The sequence below is a fragment of the Ixodes scapularis genome, unplaced genomic scaffold, assembly GCF_016920785.2.
Source record: "Ixodes scapularis isolate PalLabHiFi unplaced genomic scaffold, ASM1692078v2 PGA_scaffold6__148_contigs__length_123643588, whole genome shotgun sequence".
Taxonomy (NCBI): Eukaryota; Metazoa; Arthropoda; class Arachnida; order Ixodida; family Ixodidae; genus Ixodes; species Ixodes scapularis.
In genome coordinates, this window is record NW_024609881.1 from 78,011,461 (window position 1) to 78,025,135 (window position 13,675).

Sequence of the window (13,675 nt, forward strand, 5' to 3'; positions counted from 1 at the left end):
GTTACAAAACCTCTATCACACTGACAAAGACCAGGGAGCGATGTGTCCCTTTTCCTTGTTTGTGTTTCGTGCTAGTTTTTTCATTGTGCACCACAGACGTCAGTCAGGGCAAGACCAGGCATCAATGAGGAGGGCAGTCACATGGTACGACGTCAAACCGGAAGCGCAATGCCTCGAGAGTCATATGTGCTACGCAGCTCAGTGGCCATAGTAGTATCCGACTGCCGCCACACCAACCCAGGTTTGATTGTAACCTCAATGTCTGTGTAATGCTCCCAGCGGGTCGCTCGTTCACAAAGCTCGTCTACGATGCTCGTTCGTGATAATTTTTTCATAGAAAATGATTCGTAAAACATGTTTTGCGTTAAAACTCACCAGTGGCCGTTTCGCCGACCTTGTTCCTCACATCCGATTGGTCCAGGTAGGAGAAGCTGGGCTTCATCTGGACGATGCAGTGCAGTGGGGACAGGTGCAGCTCTCCTGAGGACGAAAGAGTTATAGTTGTGAAGCGCCGCTGCTGGCTACGGGCACCTGGCAACTGCTTGTTAAAGGTTAGTGATGGTACTGTTGGCAGCTGTTTAGCTTGGGTAGCGCTGAAGGAATGTGAGAAAACGGTCTGATTGTGTCGGAAGCATGCATGTGTTGGGACCGTTGCACTCAAAACCAGTTGTGACTCCCCTCCGATTATATCCATCCCCTGAATACCACCGCTGTCTGCTAAACGGTGGTCATTAGCAGACGGGCAGCTGTCTGCTAATCCGTCTGCTAGCGGCCACTCGACTGCTAAGGAACGTCTGCTGATCTGTTTGTGATTATACAGATGTTAGAAGCTTCACTGGGATTTCAAAGTTAATTTACCATACCTATAAGGAACAGCGTTAAAACTAATCAAGCAGCCTCATCCCAGATCAAAGTCTCAAAACACATCTGCAATATATTTGACTACACATAAGTTTAAATATGTCCAACCTAAACTTACCGTGTTTATTCGACTATAAGTCGACCTTTTGTTTTTTCGAAAATCGTGACCAAAGAATTTCGACCTACATTCGCGACCAAATTTTGCGACCCTACCGGAGGCATGGAGTTATCGAGTCACCGAGCCGGCGTTGCCGTAGAGCCGCGCTGCTTCTTGTTTTAGAAAGCTTTTGGTGCACGAAAACAGCCGAAATGGACCTCCCGCGGTGGCCGGTGCCGCTATCGCGCGCATCTCTCGGGCGTCGGGTTTCTCAATCGCGCCCCTAGCCACTAGCGTTCCCCTTGCTGGGCAACGGGGAAGGAGAGGAACGCGATGCGCCATGCACTTTGCCCTCCATCCTCGCAAACGCGCACAAAAAAAAAAACAACAAAAACGGAGGTTACTTTTGTTTGTGTCTTGAAGCGGCTCGGCCAACGCTCGGCTCGCGTGTTGCTCATGGCGACACGGCGGCTTTGCTTGCGTCTTTGTAGTTTGTCTTTCGGCGCTTCGCACCTTCTTTCGTTTCTTCTTGTCGTCATTTTACAATGGTGTCAGTGAAGTCTTGTTGCGAATCTGCGAGGATGTCTACCAAGCTGACGAAGCTTCGGACGACGATGACATGTCCAGAAGTTCTGACGGTGATTAAGTTTTTGGCATTGCCCCGTGATTTAGCTGAGAGTGATGTAAATAAAGGTTTGTTTCTTTTGGCCGAAATTTCCCCCATTCTTAAAAATAAAAAAAGAAAAGATCGACCTATATTTGAATTATTTTTTTTTATTCTCGGTGTGTCCAACAAATAGGGTTCGACCTATTTTCGAGTAAATACGGTAGCTACTGAAGTCTCAACCACAGTTGTGTTCAGGACTTCTACCATGTTAACCATCCCCTATGTTTAGTTTTCTCTTAGTTCTGTTTTCCATACTGAATGTATTACAGCTTGCAGACTTTTAACACTTTGTCACCATAGCTTCAAGTTCCAGTGAGTTGGCAACATTAAATAAGGTTGTAACATGAATGTCCGGCCATCCCGCCGATTTTTCGCTGCCCTACAAATGTCCCACAAATTGAGTCCAGTTGTGCAGACACAATAATGTGAACGTAGTCATGCAACCATACCTGGCCTGAGAAGTCCGACGGCATAGTTTTCGGCGGAGGTGACGGCACGAGTGGACGTCAAGATCTGCTTGTCCATTGTGTTGCTGTCATTGAAACACACGGAATAAAAAAAAAGGTGTTCGACAGAAAACAAAGCAGTTCACAAGAGCAAAATACTCATATTCTCCGTGCAAGGCGTTCAATGATGTTAGGACAACGCTAAAAACGGAAAGTTTCCAAGCACACGAAATGAACAGTCTCGAGAGACACAAAAGACCCATTTGCCTAGGCAGTGTATGTGGTAGTACTAAGCACACGTTGACCCTGGGCACCTCACTTTTAGCCAGAGAATAGAAGTAAGGTTGTGTTTATTTCCTGACCTCAAGAAATGCGGGCCTGGCCAAAGCGAATCCTGCACAGCCTTCCGAGACTTTGTTGTCAAATCGGTCTTTCGTGTTGTTACAGACTGTGTGCATAGAACAAAACGTCGACTTTATCCCTTACACGCCTGTAATCTCCCAGTTGTGCATCTTTACCGAGGCATCAGCCATCCATGAGCTTGTAAAACAAATGAATGAATGAACGAAATTCATCAATTTATTTGTTGGTTTTACATGCGGAGCCATAGCATTCGAGGCTATCATTTTGCGTCATTTTCAATAGTACTTTTACATATCACACCTTTCAAAGCCCCTTGCATGGGTGAACAGAATTTGTAAATAAATAATATTAACTCAGCATCATTTCCTAGTTGTTTTTGTCTTATTTCAGAGTCTTAAGAAAATGCAAAATACCCACACTAGCCGCTTAATATATTTATTTACAGGAATAGTTTATTTGGTCGTATTTCCTCCGGTCATACATCTATGACATAAAATGAGAAACTAATGCCTATTTCAAAGGCAATGTAAACTGAAGTTCTAAAGTCCTTTTAACCCAAAAATTACCAAATGAAAGTCCTAGAACTGCTTGATGGCCCTTTACACAGTTCACAACTTCAACATCGTTTTTGCTTCTGCGAGTTTCTAAATAAATATTTTAAGCATTTGTCACAGAGGCTTTCCATAACTTTCAAGTAGCTACTCAACAAACTAATGCAATGGGCTAACAGAATAATTAATGGCAGAGACATTTTAAATGGGAGACAAAAACTGTTAGGACAACTGCGGCGAGACATTAAAGGCTGCTTCCGACATTTAGCTTTGAGTCCGGTCGACCGCTTTAGGGTGCTTTTTGTTTTGGTACAACACGTTGTGTGGACTTCGGCTGCCGTAGTAAGCATCTCGTCGTAACCAGTCACAGGTGGGCGCTACGCAGACGGTCGTGCTCAAATGGAAAGGTATGAACTAGGGCTGGGCATCGACTAAAAGTTTTAACCCAATTAATCGACACCCTTTAATCGATTAATTGATTGATTAATCGGTCTCATTTATTTCTATGCAAAATATTGCAAAAGCATTTTTTTTTTTGCTATGTTATAAACAGTGCAATACACAACTTGGATTATGAATTAATCGCAGAATATTACTTTTGCTGCGTGAGGCAAAGATGTTCGTTGATATCCTCTGGAAAGACCAACCTCCTTTCATTGTTCACAATAGCCTCTGCTGCACTAAAGAGACACTCTAACGACATTGAACTGGCCGGGGACATGTGTAACCTTCTGCACTCATTTGGAGTTACAAATATATCGCTTCTACAGCTTTCTTTATTCTAAAGTTTGATATAAAGTTTTCCCTTCATACAGGTGTACTCGTTCACGTCTGCGTGGTGGAAGTGTTTAATTTTTAGTTTTTTTGGTTCGTCAAAATTTTACCGATTAACCGATTCAAAACATTTAATCGCAATTAGGTTGGTTAATCTATCAATTTCCCAGCCCTAGTATGAACTAGCTTATGTTTTCAAGTTCAGTGGGGGAAGCAAGAAATGGTTCTTTTTCAACTCGGTCACCTCTGGAAGAAGGGTTCCTTGCCCTGGTCGGACCCAGTGTTGGCGTTGGCCGCAAACTGCTCCCCGCGCACGTGGTCGTAGCTTGGGTCGTGAGTGTTGAGCGCAAACTCGAGCTCCACCTGAGAAAAACAAAGCGGCGACTGTGACACCTAATGGCCCACCTCGGCGCAAAACGGTACAGATGCACCGGAACGATGAAAGTACCAGGCCAAACTCGAAAAGAAAAGAACCGCATGCATGGCCAAGAAAGAACCCGTACTTCTAGAATATTCGTGCTTGCTTTTACCCCAAGTGTAATAGACGAGGAGGACAACTTGGCCGCGCCGAGACAGTCACGACGTCGCTCGATGCTCAAACATTCTAGGCCGAACGTTCGAGATACTGAGTGTGGTAGAGATAAGGAGCCCAACGTGGCCTTGCCAACTCCCTCTCTCACTAGTCAGCCGTCACGCCGATGCCTTGACGCTGGCTGCCGTTTTCTCGACGCTTGTCCTTTCTTGTGTTCCTCGCACAAGTTCGTCGATTAAACCTTTATTTTCAGTTCTACACTCGTCAACCCTTTTCCGTCCGCAACAATATTACCTGTACGTTTAGACAGCGGGAAGTTGGCCTCAATGGGTGTCTAGTGTCTCCGCTGCAAATCATCTAGCGCCTCCGCTGCGAATGAAAAATTTAGCCAGTGCAGTACCACTAGCCTGTGGCCGTTGACATACATTGCCGGTAGCGACATAGGACTGTACGCCAGTACGATGCTCACCCAGATTGAGATGGGCAGGGGTGTGGATTGAGCCCAGGGGCTTTCATACCACATGCTCCAAGACACGGTGCAATCAAACACTCGGACACCGACCCCGACACCCCCCAAAATTAATTTTTTTTATTTTTTGACAGGCGATTTATTATGGCGTCAGAAGACTACTAAATCAATATTTTGCTACAGCGTCACATATATTTTTAATAAAGTAAAAAAATGCAACTGCCCGAAATCAAAACCAAAACTGGACTGGGGAGGAAGAAGAAATATAAAGGAGGAGAGAGGTGGCGGAAGTCACGCGGCTGCAATACTTTTTTTCCCCCCAGTCAACGCATTTGCAGCTTTTTAGAGGCCCCAAAAGATAGGTAACTCTTTTCTATTTTTAATATTGTGTGCGTGCCTTCGATGACCTACCACTGATTATATTTGGTGGTTGTGTCTAAACCTTAGAAAACAGCCCGTGACCACGGAAAAGAGAGTGAGCGCGACTCAAACCGGCCAGTTCTCGATCGGAGGTTTTCGGGCAGAAAGAAACCGAATTTCGAGCCGAAAATTCTGTTCTGGGTAGTTGGGCTCTCATATGTCACGTACAAGTAAATACCTCGGCGAGCATAAATACCCTGTCAGTGTCCCTTTACGACACCACCGTAAGGTACCTGGCAAGCGCTCACCCAAAATTTGAAGATAACCTTAAAGAATTGGGGGATGGGCACTTGTTCAGTCCCAAATCAAAGATGCAGAAGGGGCACTTGATAAGGCAGGCTTCACTACTCTGCCCTGGCATACTCGGAAATGCGGCTGATGCAAGGGAGCGCTAGGTGGGCTCAGAAGTCTGGGGTGGGTACCTGATATATCATTTGCCGACATCATCAGCTTTGAAACCACGCCAAACGGCTCTTGAATGCTTCTCGCCAGTTCCCAGATCTGAAACCACGCGCAAAGCTAGCAGACGGAGCTTTTTGCACTCCCATTCACCGGACACGCAGCACCATGGGGTGGACAGTCGTTGAACCTGACGCCGCGCGTCGGTTTCAACAACCGGCCATTCTGTGTTGCGGCGTGACCGTCAGCGCGCCTACATGCGGAGAGGAAGTACGATGTACATGCTTTCGCATTCACAACTCATAAGAAGTGCTTAGGTGTACCTCAATCTATTTTTTTTCAAACCTACAGAAGTAGTGGGTGGGTGCTTATGGCGACATAGACGCATGCTTGGTAATTTACGGTATGTCTCTTGGCGACACTTAGGCCGTCAGCATTGAGCTTCACTGGAAATTGTGAGAATTATTAGGGTGTCTAGCATCTATTTATTTAGTAATGGTGCCAGTTCTGTCCGGAAATTTAATAGTGTGCTAACAAAATGTTTGGTGGTCTTTGTTACAAAGGATATTTTGATTGTGAAAGGTAAAGACGTGATTGGGGAACACATGTTATGCAGGTCATCAAGTGAATATATGCTGGGAAATTGTAACATGGGCATTAATCGAAGTAGAGGGAAATAAAGCATAATAACTAATAAATAGCATTATACAGATCAATAAAAATACATCAATATCAAAATAAAGAGAAATGCCTGGGAAGGACAATAGTTCAGAACATGTGTCTAAAGCAAGAAATATTGCATGTCACATTGATCTTGTTATCTAAATGACCTTAAAAATATGGAGCGAATAATGCAGTCAGGTAGACCATTTCATTTGAATGCTGGATGCAGAAAAAAAAAGATATTGCTTGCGTGTCAACATTTTCTGGCCTTTTCCCTACGTAGTCATTTTACAAAGCTCCTGTGCTCATTTTTAGAAGAAAGAAAACAACAAAAACATTATACAGGTTTGATTATGCTGACAAAGACCAGGAAATATGATGTTTTCTCCCCGGCTAGATTTTTTTTTAATTTTTTTATCAATTAAATGTATGCTATTTTATTAATTTATTTTATCTTATTTCATTATTTTCATTTAAAACCTGCCACTCTCGCCGGCACGTTTGCATTCAAATAAAATCATTTACCCGTCCAGACCAGCTGTACTACTCACTCAACTGTAGTAAAAAAAAAAAGTGCTAGTAGCTTGATGGTTATAGTCTCAGACTGCCACTGCACTGACCCAGGTTTGAGCCCCGCTGGGGACTCAAGCTTTATATATTAACTTTATATATAACCTCAACGTCTGTAACACTCCCGGCGTGTCACTTGATTATGACGGTCATTATGACACTCATTCACAGCGACTTTATGGTAGGAAATGACTCGTAAAACAGATTGTGCTAGAAGTCCTGAAACACTAAAAACTACACTGTACTGCAGATGTCAAAAGAACCACAGGACTTGTGTTTCGAAACTTTCCGGACTTAACATTCCCAGAAGTACCAACCAGCCAAAAGGAACCCCGACACACACGGCTCGGCTGACTCCCCTGGGACGTTATACAGTAGCGTCCAGAAAACATTGTTATAACGCCTGTCGACATTGTTACGACTCAAAGACATTGCTTTAGCATTTGTAGACACTGCCACAATGCCCCAAGGATGTATCTATAGTGTTTGTGGACGTTGTTACGTCGCAAAAACGTTGTTATAATGTCCATAGACGTTGTCGAAACACCTGTGGACAGCAAAATAATGTCCAAACAAGGTCGTTATAACGTCCGTGGTCATCCTAACAACGTCTATGGGACTGCGTTTCACCTAGGTGGTGCTTAAGCCTTTCGAACCTACAAGCCAACGAAAGCACCTGATAAAGTGACTCTTATCCGCTACTTTCCCTTGCAGATGCTATGCCCAAACTCAACCAAATCCGATTTGCCCCGTTCGTCTGCTACGACATCTGCAATGTAAAGTCTGCAAGCCGAGCCCGCGGCCAAAGGGTGTACGGAGACACCTGCCTTGTGCTGCTTGGGCTTGACCCGCGCGTCGAGGCAATGCTCCTCATCATACGACAGGTTGGCAGGCCGTAGCGGGTACTGGAGCAGGTACAGGCGGTCAGCAAGTGCCTTGGAGATGTACACGTCCAACTGGAAGCAAAAAACGGACGTGGAAATACAGTGGTGTCTGGTTCTTGCGCGGCTCATGTGCTTTAAAGGCAGACAAGCAGTCAGAAAGGAGGAAACTCTCCCTCAACTCCTCCTTTCCATTTGAGAAAAAGGGAGATCCCCCTGCCTTCTGTGAGGAGTAGCTCAGCGATCCGCTATTGTGGGGACAGGAGGAAAGAAGAGAGTGAAAGGGAATGGAGAGAAGGAAACTAGGACCCTGTTCTCTTTATTCTTTATTCAGGTAGCTCCTGCAGCGCCGTTGAGGCATTATTGCAGGGGGCGAACAACATAGAAAAAAACATTTCTGCATTTGCGGCACAAACAGTTTCAACACTTAAATTGTTCCAATGCTTAAGTGCAAGTGCAAGCATAATCTGTAAGAGGTTGAACGTAGGTAAGGTATGCAAGTTCTTTTATTTTTTGTGTAGACCTTTTTAGATTACGCTGGATAAAACCGAGTGCCCGTCCCGCCCTCATGACGACATCGTCAATCTGCACATTCCACTTGCAGTCTGCTAATAAGGTCACCCCCAGGTACTTTACTTTACCGTCATTTTTAGAGGTTCATTATTTAAATAATACTGAGTGTGAAGTTTATTTTTTTTGCGGGTGAAGGTGACATGTACACATTTGCTGACGTTTAATTGCAATTTTGATAGACTGCACCAGAGTTCAATTTGATCCAAATCAGCCTGCAGTTGTCTGGAACCCTCATCATTTTTTATACATCTATATACAACACAATCGTCAGCAAACAATCTTAGCTGAGAGGTCACGCCAACGTGAATATCATTTATAAATATTAAGAACAGCAAAGGTCCAAGTACCGACCCCTGTGGCACGCCAGAGGTAACTTCAACAAAATCTGATGTTTCACCATCTAGAACCGTACATTGCCGACGCGAACACAAATATGCCTGTATCCAATTATGTATTGAAGTATCTAGATTCAAAAGTGCCAATTTTAACTGTATCAAACGCTTTTCTAAAATCAAGAAACACACAATCAATTTGCTCACCCCTATCAACGGTAGTAACAAGATCATGATAAAATTCAGTGAGTTGTGTAGTACAAGAATAACCCTTTCTAAATCCATGTTGATAATCAATAAAAAAAAAAGTGAAAGCCGTTTACAACTCCCTGTAACGCCGAATTAGAGCGCAGCTCTTGAGGAGGAGGAGGGAAGGGTACTGGGGGGGTCAAGTGACCTTGGGTGGGGGTCACGTGACCTAGGGGGGTCACGTGACGATGCCGTCATCAGAAACGATGACGATGCGGATACCGATGACATCATCAGTGACGTCACTGATGACGTCATCAGTGATGATGACAATGACGATGCGGATGCCGGTGATGTCATCAATGATGATGACGATGACGATGCGGATGCCGGTGACGTCATCAGTGACGTCACTGATGACGTCATCAGCGATGATGACGATGACGATGCGGATGCCGGTGACATCATCAGTGATGATGACGATGATTATGCGGATGCCGGTGACGTCATCAGTGGCGTCACTGATGACGTCATCAGTGATGACGACAATGACGATACGGATGCCGGTGACGTCATCAGTGATGATGACGATGACGATGCGGATGCCGGTGACGTCATCAGTGACGTCACTGATGACGTCCTCAGTGATGATGACGATGCGGATGCCGGTGACGTCATCAGTGATGATGACGCTGACGATGCGGATGCCAGTGACGTCATCAGTGACGTCATCAGTGACGTCACTGATGACGTCATCAGTGATGATGACGCTGACGATGCGGATGCCGGTGACGTCATCAGTGACGTCACTGATGACGTCATTGGGGGTCACGTGACTTGGGGAGCCACGTGACTTTGGGTGTCACGTGTCCTTGGGGTCACGTGACCCTTGGGGAGGGGTCACGTGACCTTGGGATGACCTTGGAGGTCAAGTGACCTTGGGATGACCTTAGTTACGCCGACGGCGACGCCACTCAAGCCGGGAACGGGCCCCTAAGAGCTGCGCTCTAAAAAGTTCTGAAACGTGAGATGTTGCATTATCTGGGAATATAAAATGTGCTCAAACAACTTGCAGCAAACCGACGTTAAGGAGATCGGCCTGTAATTTGTGACATGATTTTTGGGACCTTTCTTATGTATAGGAGTAACATTAGCTAACTTCCAGTCCCCTGGCAAAGCTCTATTAAGTAATGACTTGTTAAATATTATGAAAAGGTAAGGCGCTATTGCGTCTGCACAACTCTTAAGAACCCGAGGGGAAATTTTATCAGGGCCCATCGCTTTGGTTTCATCTATATGTTCCAAAAATTAAATACACCTTCCATACTGATTTCTACGGGTGGTATCACATCGTAATTGCTTGAATACATTTCTAGTGTTGTATCTTCTGGAGGCAGAAAGACTGATTTAAAATAATTGTTAAAAACGCAAGCTTTCTGCCCTGCGTCAGTGAGTTGTTCGCCATATACCATTATATCAGGTATTCCCATCTGATCATTACCACAGAGCTTCATAAACTTCCAGAGCTGCTTATTGTTAATTTTCATCGTGTCTTCAAGACGTTGAAGATAATCCGGTTTAGATTTTTTTGCGGTCTCTTTGTACGTCGTAGTCAATTCCTTTAATATCTGGAGGTTTGAGGCCGAACTTTTCTTTTTATATCTTGCGTACGCACGCTTGCGTTTTTTAATAATTCTTAATAGACCACCATTGATCCATGGTTTTTCTCTTTTCTTTAGCTTACGTACGTCAATACTTGGAATGTATTTCTCTGTGAGGCCAATAACTCTCTGTTTAAAAAGCATCCACACGTCCTCAACACTCATTTCTTCAGCAATACATTCGAAAGAAAGGAAGCTCTCGCGAAGTTCAGAACTGATACCCTCATAATCACCCCTTGCGTACAAAAATATGTTTCGATTTGCATTCATTTTTTTACGGGGAGATTGAAAACTGAGCGTGGCCACAATAGCGTCATGATCGCTAATACCAGGAATGACGTCAACTCGTTTAACAATGCCAGGATAATTACAAAATAATGAATCGAGTATGTTCGAGCCACGCGTAGGTGTGAGAACATGCTGTGTGAAGCTCAAAGTGTCAACCATGCATTTTAAATCAAGGTTTAAACGACTGAGTGATCCACAGGTACACATTTCGTCACTCCATATCATATCTGGAAGGTTAAAATCCCCACCAAGTAGCACACAGTCATTAGAAACACTAGAAACCAGATCGCTAAGTTGGCATAAAACAGTGGGGTCAGAACTTGGGGGAGCCCGGCAGTAGACGGTTCTGCAGGTCAGCCTTTAAAAGAACACTAAACTTCCAAGAAATGTTTATGAAATTTTTATTGATATGTCTCTCTATAGGACACTAATGTAACAAAACAAACTTTCCCCGAAAAAGAACACAATTAAATAGTGCAATATTTATGTTGCAAGATTCGTTTGAGTGATTCTGACGTCCAAAAAACGAGCATATTTTTAAATTGCTCCCAACTTAAGATGTGACTTTGCAATGTGAATAATTTGCTAATCTTTCTTTAGTTTATATTGTGATGTATGTATCCTGTACAGGCACTTAGAGAAAGAATATGTTCTGCGAGCTCAGTGTCTTCTTAAAGGGACCCAAAAACAATTCCATTAGATGAACATTAGATGACCTTGGCCATCTAATGTTCACAATAAACTCTTCACATCCATAAAGCATTCAGCAAGTATCCCAGTTATTGCTTACACACACCAAATTAAAACAAAAAGCATTAGGTTTACTCTTTTTCCTCTTTTACAATTTGTTTATTTGCTTTTATACTACAATGCCCTGCACCTCCTCATCCCTCTTATAATGCATCTATTAATGCCTTAAGGTTTAATAAGTGGTGATGATGATGAACTGCCTATTTATCACCTCGACTGAGCGGCTCCCCCCCCCCCCCCCCCCCCTCCCCTCCAAAAAACAAAGAAAAAAAAGGATTCTCTCTGGGCAACGAGTAATTTGTCTAGTTGGGGAAGTAGAAGGCAAAAAGGCCTTATGCTTGACAATTGAAAAAATAGGTAGAAAAAAAAAACATGCCAGCCAATAGCCGGTTCAGAGCAATATGGGTCACAGAAAGTTTACACTGACGTTCCAGATCGCATGAAGGATAGGAGTGTCCAGTTACACACTGCCAGCTTCCCTTCCACAGTCCCTGTATGCAAAGATAGAAACATTGGAGCTTTTTGGTTTCCTTTGGCTTGGTGATGCTAAAACCAAATAATGGATTCTGGCTGGAAACCATGCTACACCATGACTGCTAGGAGGCATGTGCTGGTTGGTGATAGACAGTACATTAGCATCCAGGCAATGGTCATCCCCTGCTCAGCTAATAACTTTACCTCAATGTCGGACAGACAATTGCAATTAATGTTCTCACTCGTCTATATATATACAGCTCTACAGACTACATATTAAAAGCAGGTTGACATCATGCAAGCAAACTGCATGCATGGCGAGCTGATGTCAGAACTCATAACAGCAACAATGACTGTGATTCAGTTAAAATTGTTTCCTTCCGCAACGCTCCTCCCTCACCACCGGACATGACATTTTCGAAAAGGCGCCGGAAAGAATGTTTCAAGCCACCGTCGTGACAAATGAAATGAGGCGGGCATGCAAAGCATCCGACGTCAGGTGTTGGACCGTAAGACTCCCAATTTAATTAAACTATTTGCCTCCAGGGACGCTGCCCAGATCTGATTCAAACTCAAAACAATTATTAACATGTGCTCAAAACACACATAAATGTGGTCCTATTCACCACTACATGGCTTTAATGTGACTATAAGAGCAGTGTTGGGTAAAGTACATCTAAAGAGTACTGAAAGTAAAGTAGAAAGTAAATGAGAGGTTATGCACTTCAAGTAAAGTAGTAAGTACACTGGGCGTAGCATAGAGCACTGCACGGGCCGGAATTTTTAGGCCCGGCCCGACCCGGCCCGGTAACGACACGGCCCGGGCCCGGCCCGAGCCCGACAGAATTTTTAATTTCTAGGCCCGGCCCGACCCGGCCCGGAAGAGACACGGCCCGGGCCCGGCCCGAGCCCGACAGAATTTTTAATTTCTAGGCCCCGCCCGACCCGGCCCGATGGCTGTAGCCAGAAACAACCCATTCTCGTTTGAACCCGTCCCGTTTCGACCCGTTCCCGAAACGAGCTCCCCATTCGAACCCGTCCTGTTTCGACCCATTCTTTAAACGCCCTTCTTATTCGAACCAGTTTCCGAAACACCCTTTGAGTTTGAACGCGTCCCGTTTCAACCTACTTTTATAAGGCCCTGCACATCGCAACCTCTTCGCAAAAAGTCTCCATCGTTCTAAGCCTGGTCTGCCCACCTTTTCTGTTTAAGAATATGTTCTGAAGTAGCTTTACATGTCAACGCGTTCTTAAAATATACAACCCTTTCAGGCAAGCTTAAGTTTAATATATTCCTACTTAACCCCTTAAAACGTTTTTTTCAAGATCGTTCCCAACGGGTCCGGACATTTCGTCGAACGCCGTTTCATCGAACGCCGTTTCATCGAACACCGTTTCATCGAACGCCGTTTCATTGAACGCCGTTTCATCGAAGCCGTTTCATCGAACGCCTTTTCATCGAACGCTGTTACAGCCTGCAATATTTTTGCAATTTATTTTGATTTTTATACATAACGTCATCTATATCTCCATTTTTTTTTAAATCACAGTATGCAGTGACGAGATAAGTTCCATTGTGAACATGTCCTGCTTCGAGAAGAAAGCCTCCATGAAACAATGACCCCTCTTCACGTCACATAAAACGATTAAAAATGAGACAAAAAAAAAGAAAGCACGATGTGCTTTCTCGGAAGCGGGTAGTGTTTTATTGTTTG

General features: G+C 44.2%; 1 protein-coding gene across 2 annotated transcripts in view; it reads right to left on the reverse strand.

Moving 5' to 3' along the window:
- LOC8029369 (DNA-directed RNA polymerase III subunit RPC5) overlaps nucleotides 1–13,675 on the reverse strand; it is a 45,781-nt gene that overhangs the window by 28,013 nt on the left and 4,093 nt on the right. For both annotated transcript variants that reach the window (XM_029979022.4, XM_042294689.1), the window contains exons 2-5: nucleotides 7,640–7,768; nucleotides 4,004–4,122; nucleotides 2,075–2,157; nucleotides 376–480 (exon numbers count right to left, since the gene is read on the reverse strand). In XM_029979022.4, coding sequence (XP_029834882.3) covers nucleotides 376–480; nucleotides 2,075–2,157; nucleotides 4,004–4,122; nucleotides 7,640–7,768 — 436 coding nt within the window. The remainder of the gene's footprint in view (nucleotides 1–375; nucleotides 481–2,074; nucleotides 2,158–4,003; nucleotides 4,123–7,639; nucleotides 7,769–13,675) is intronic.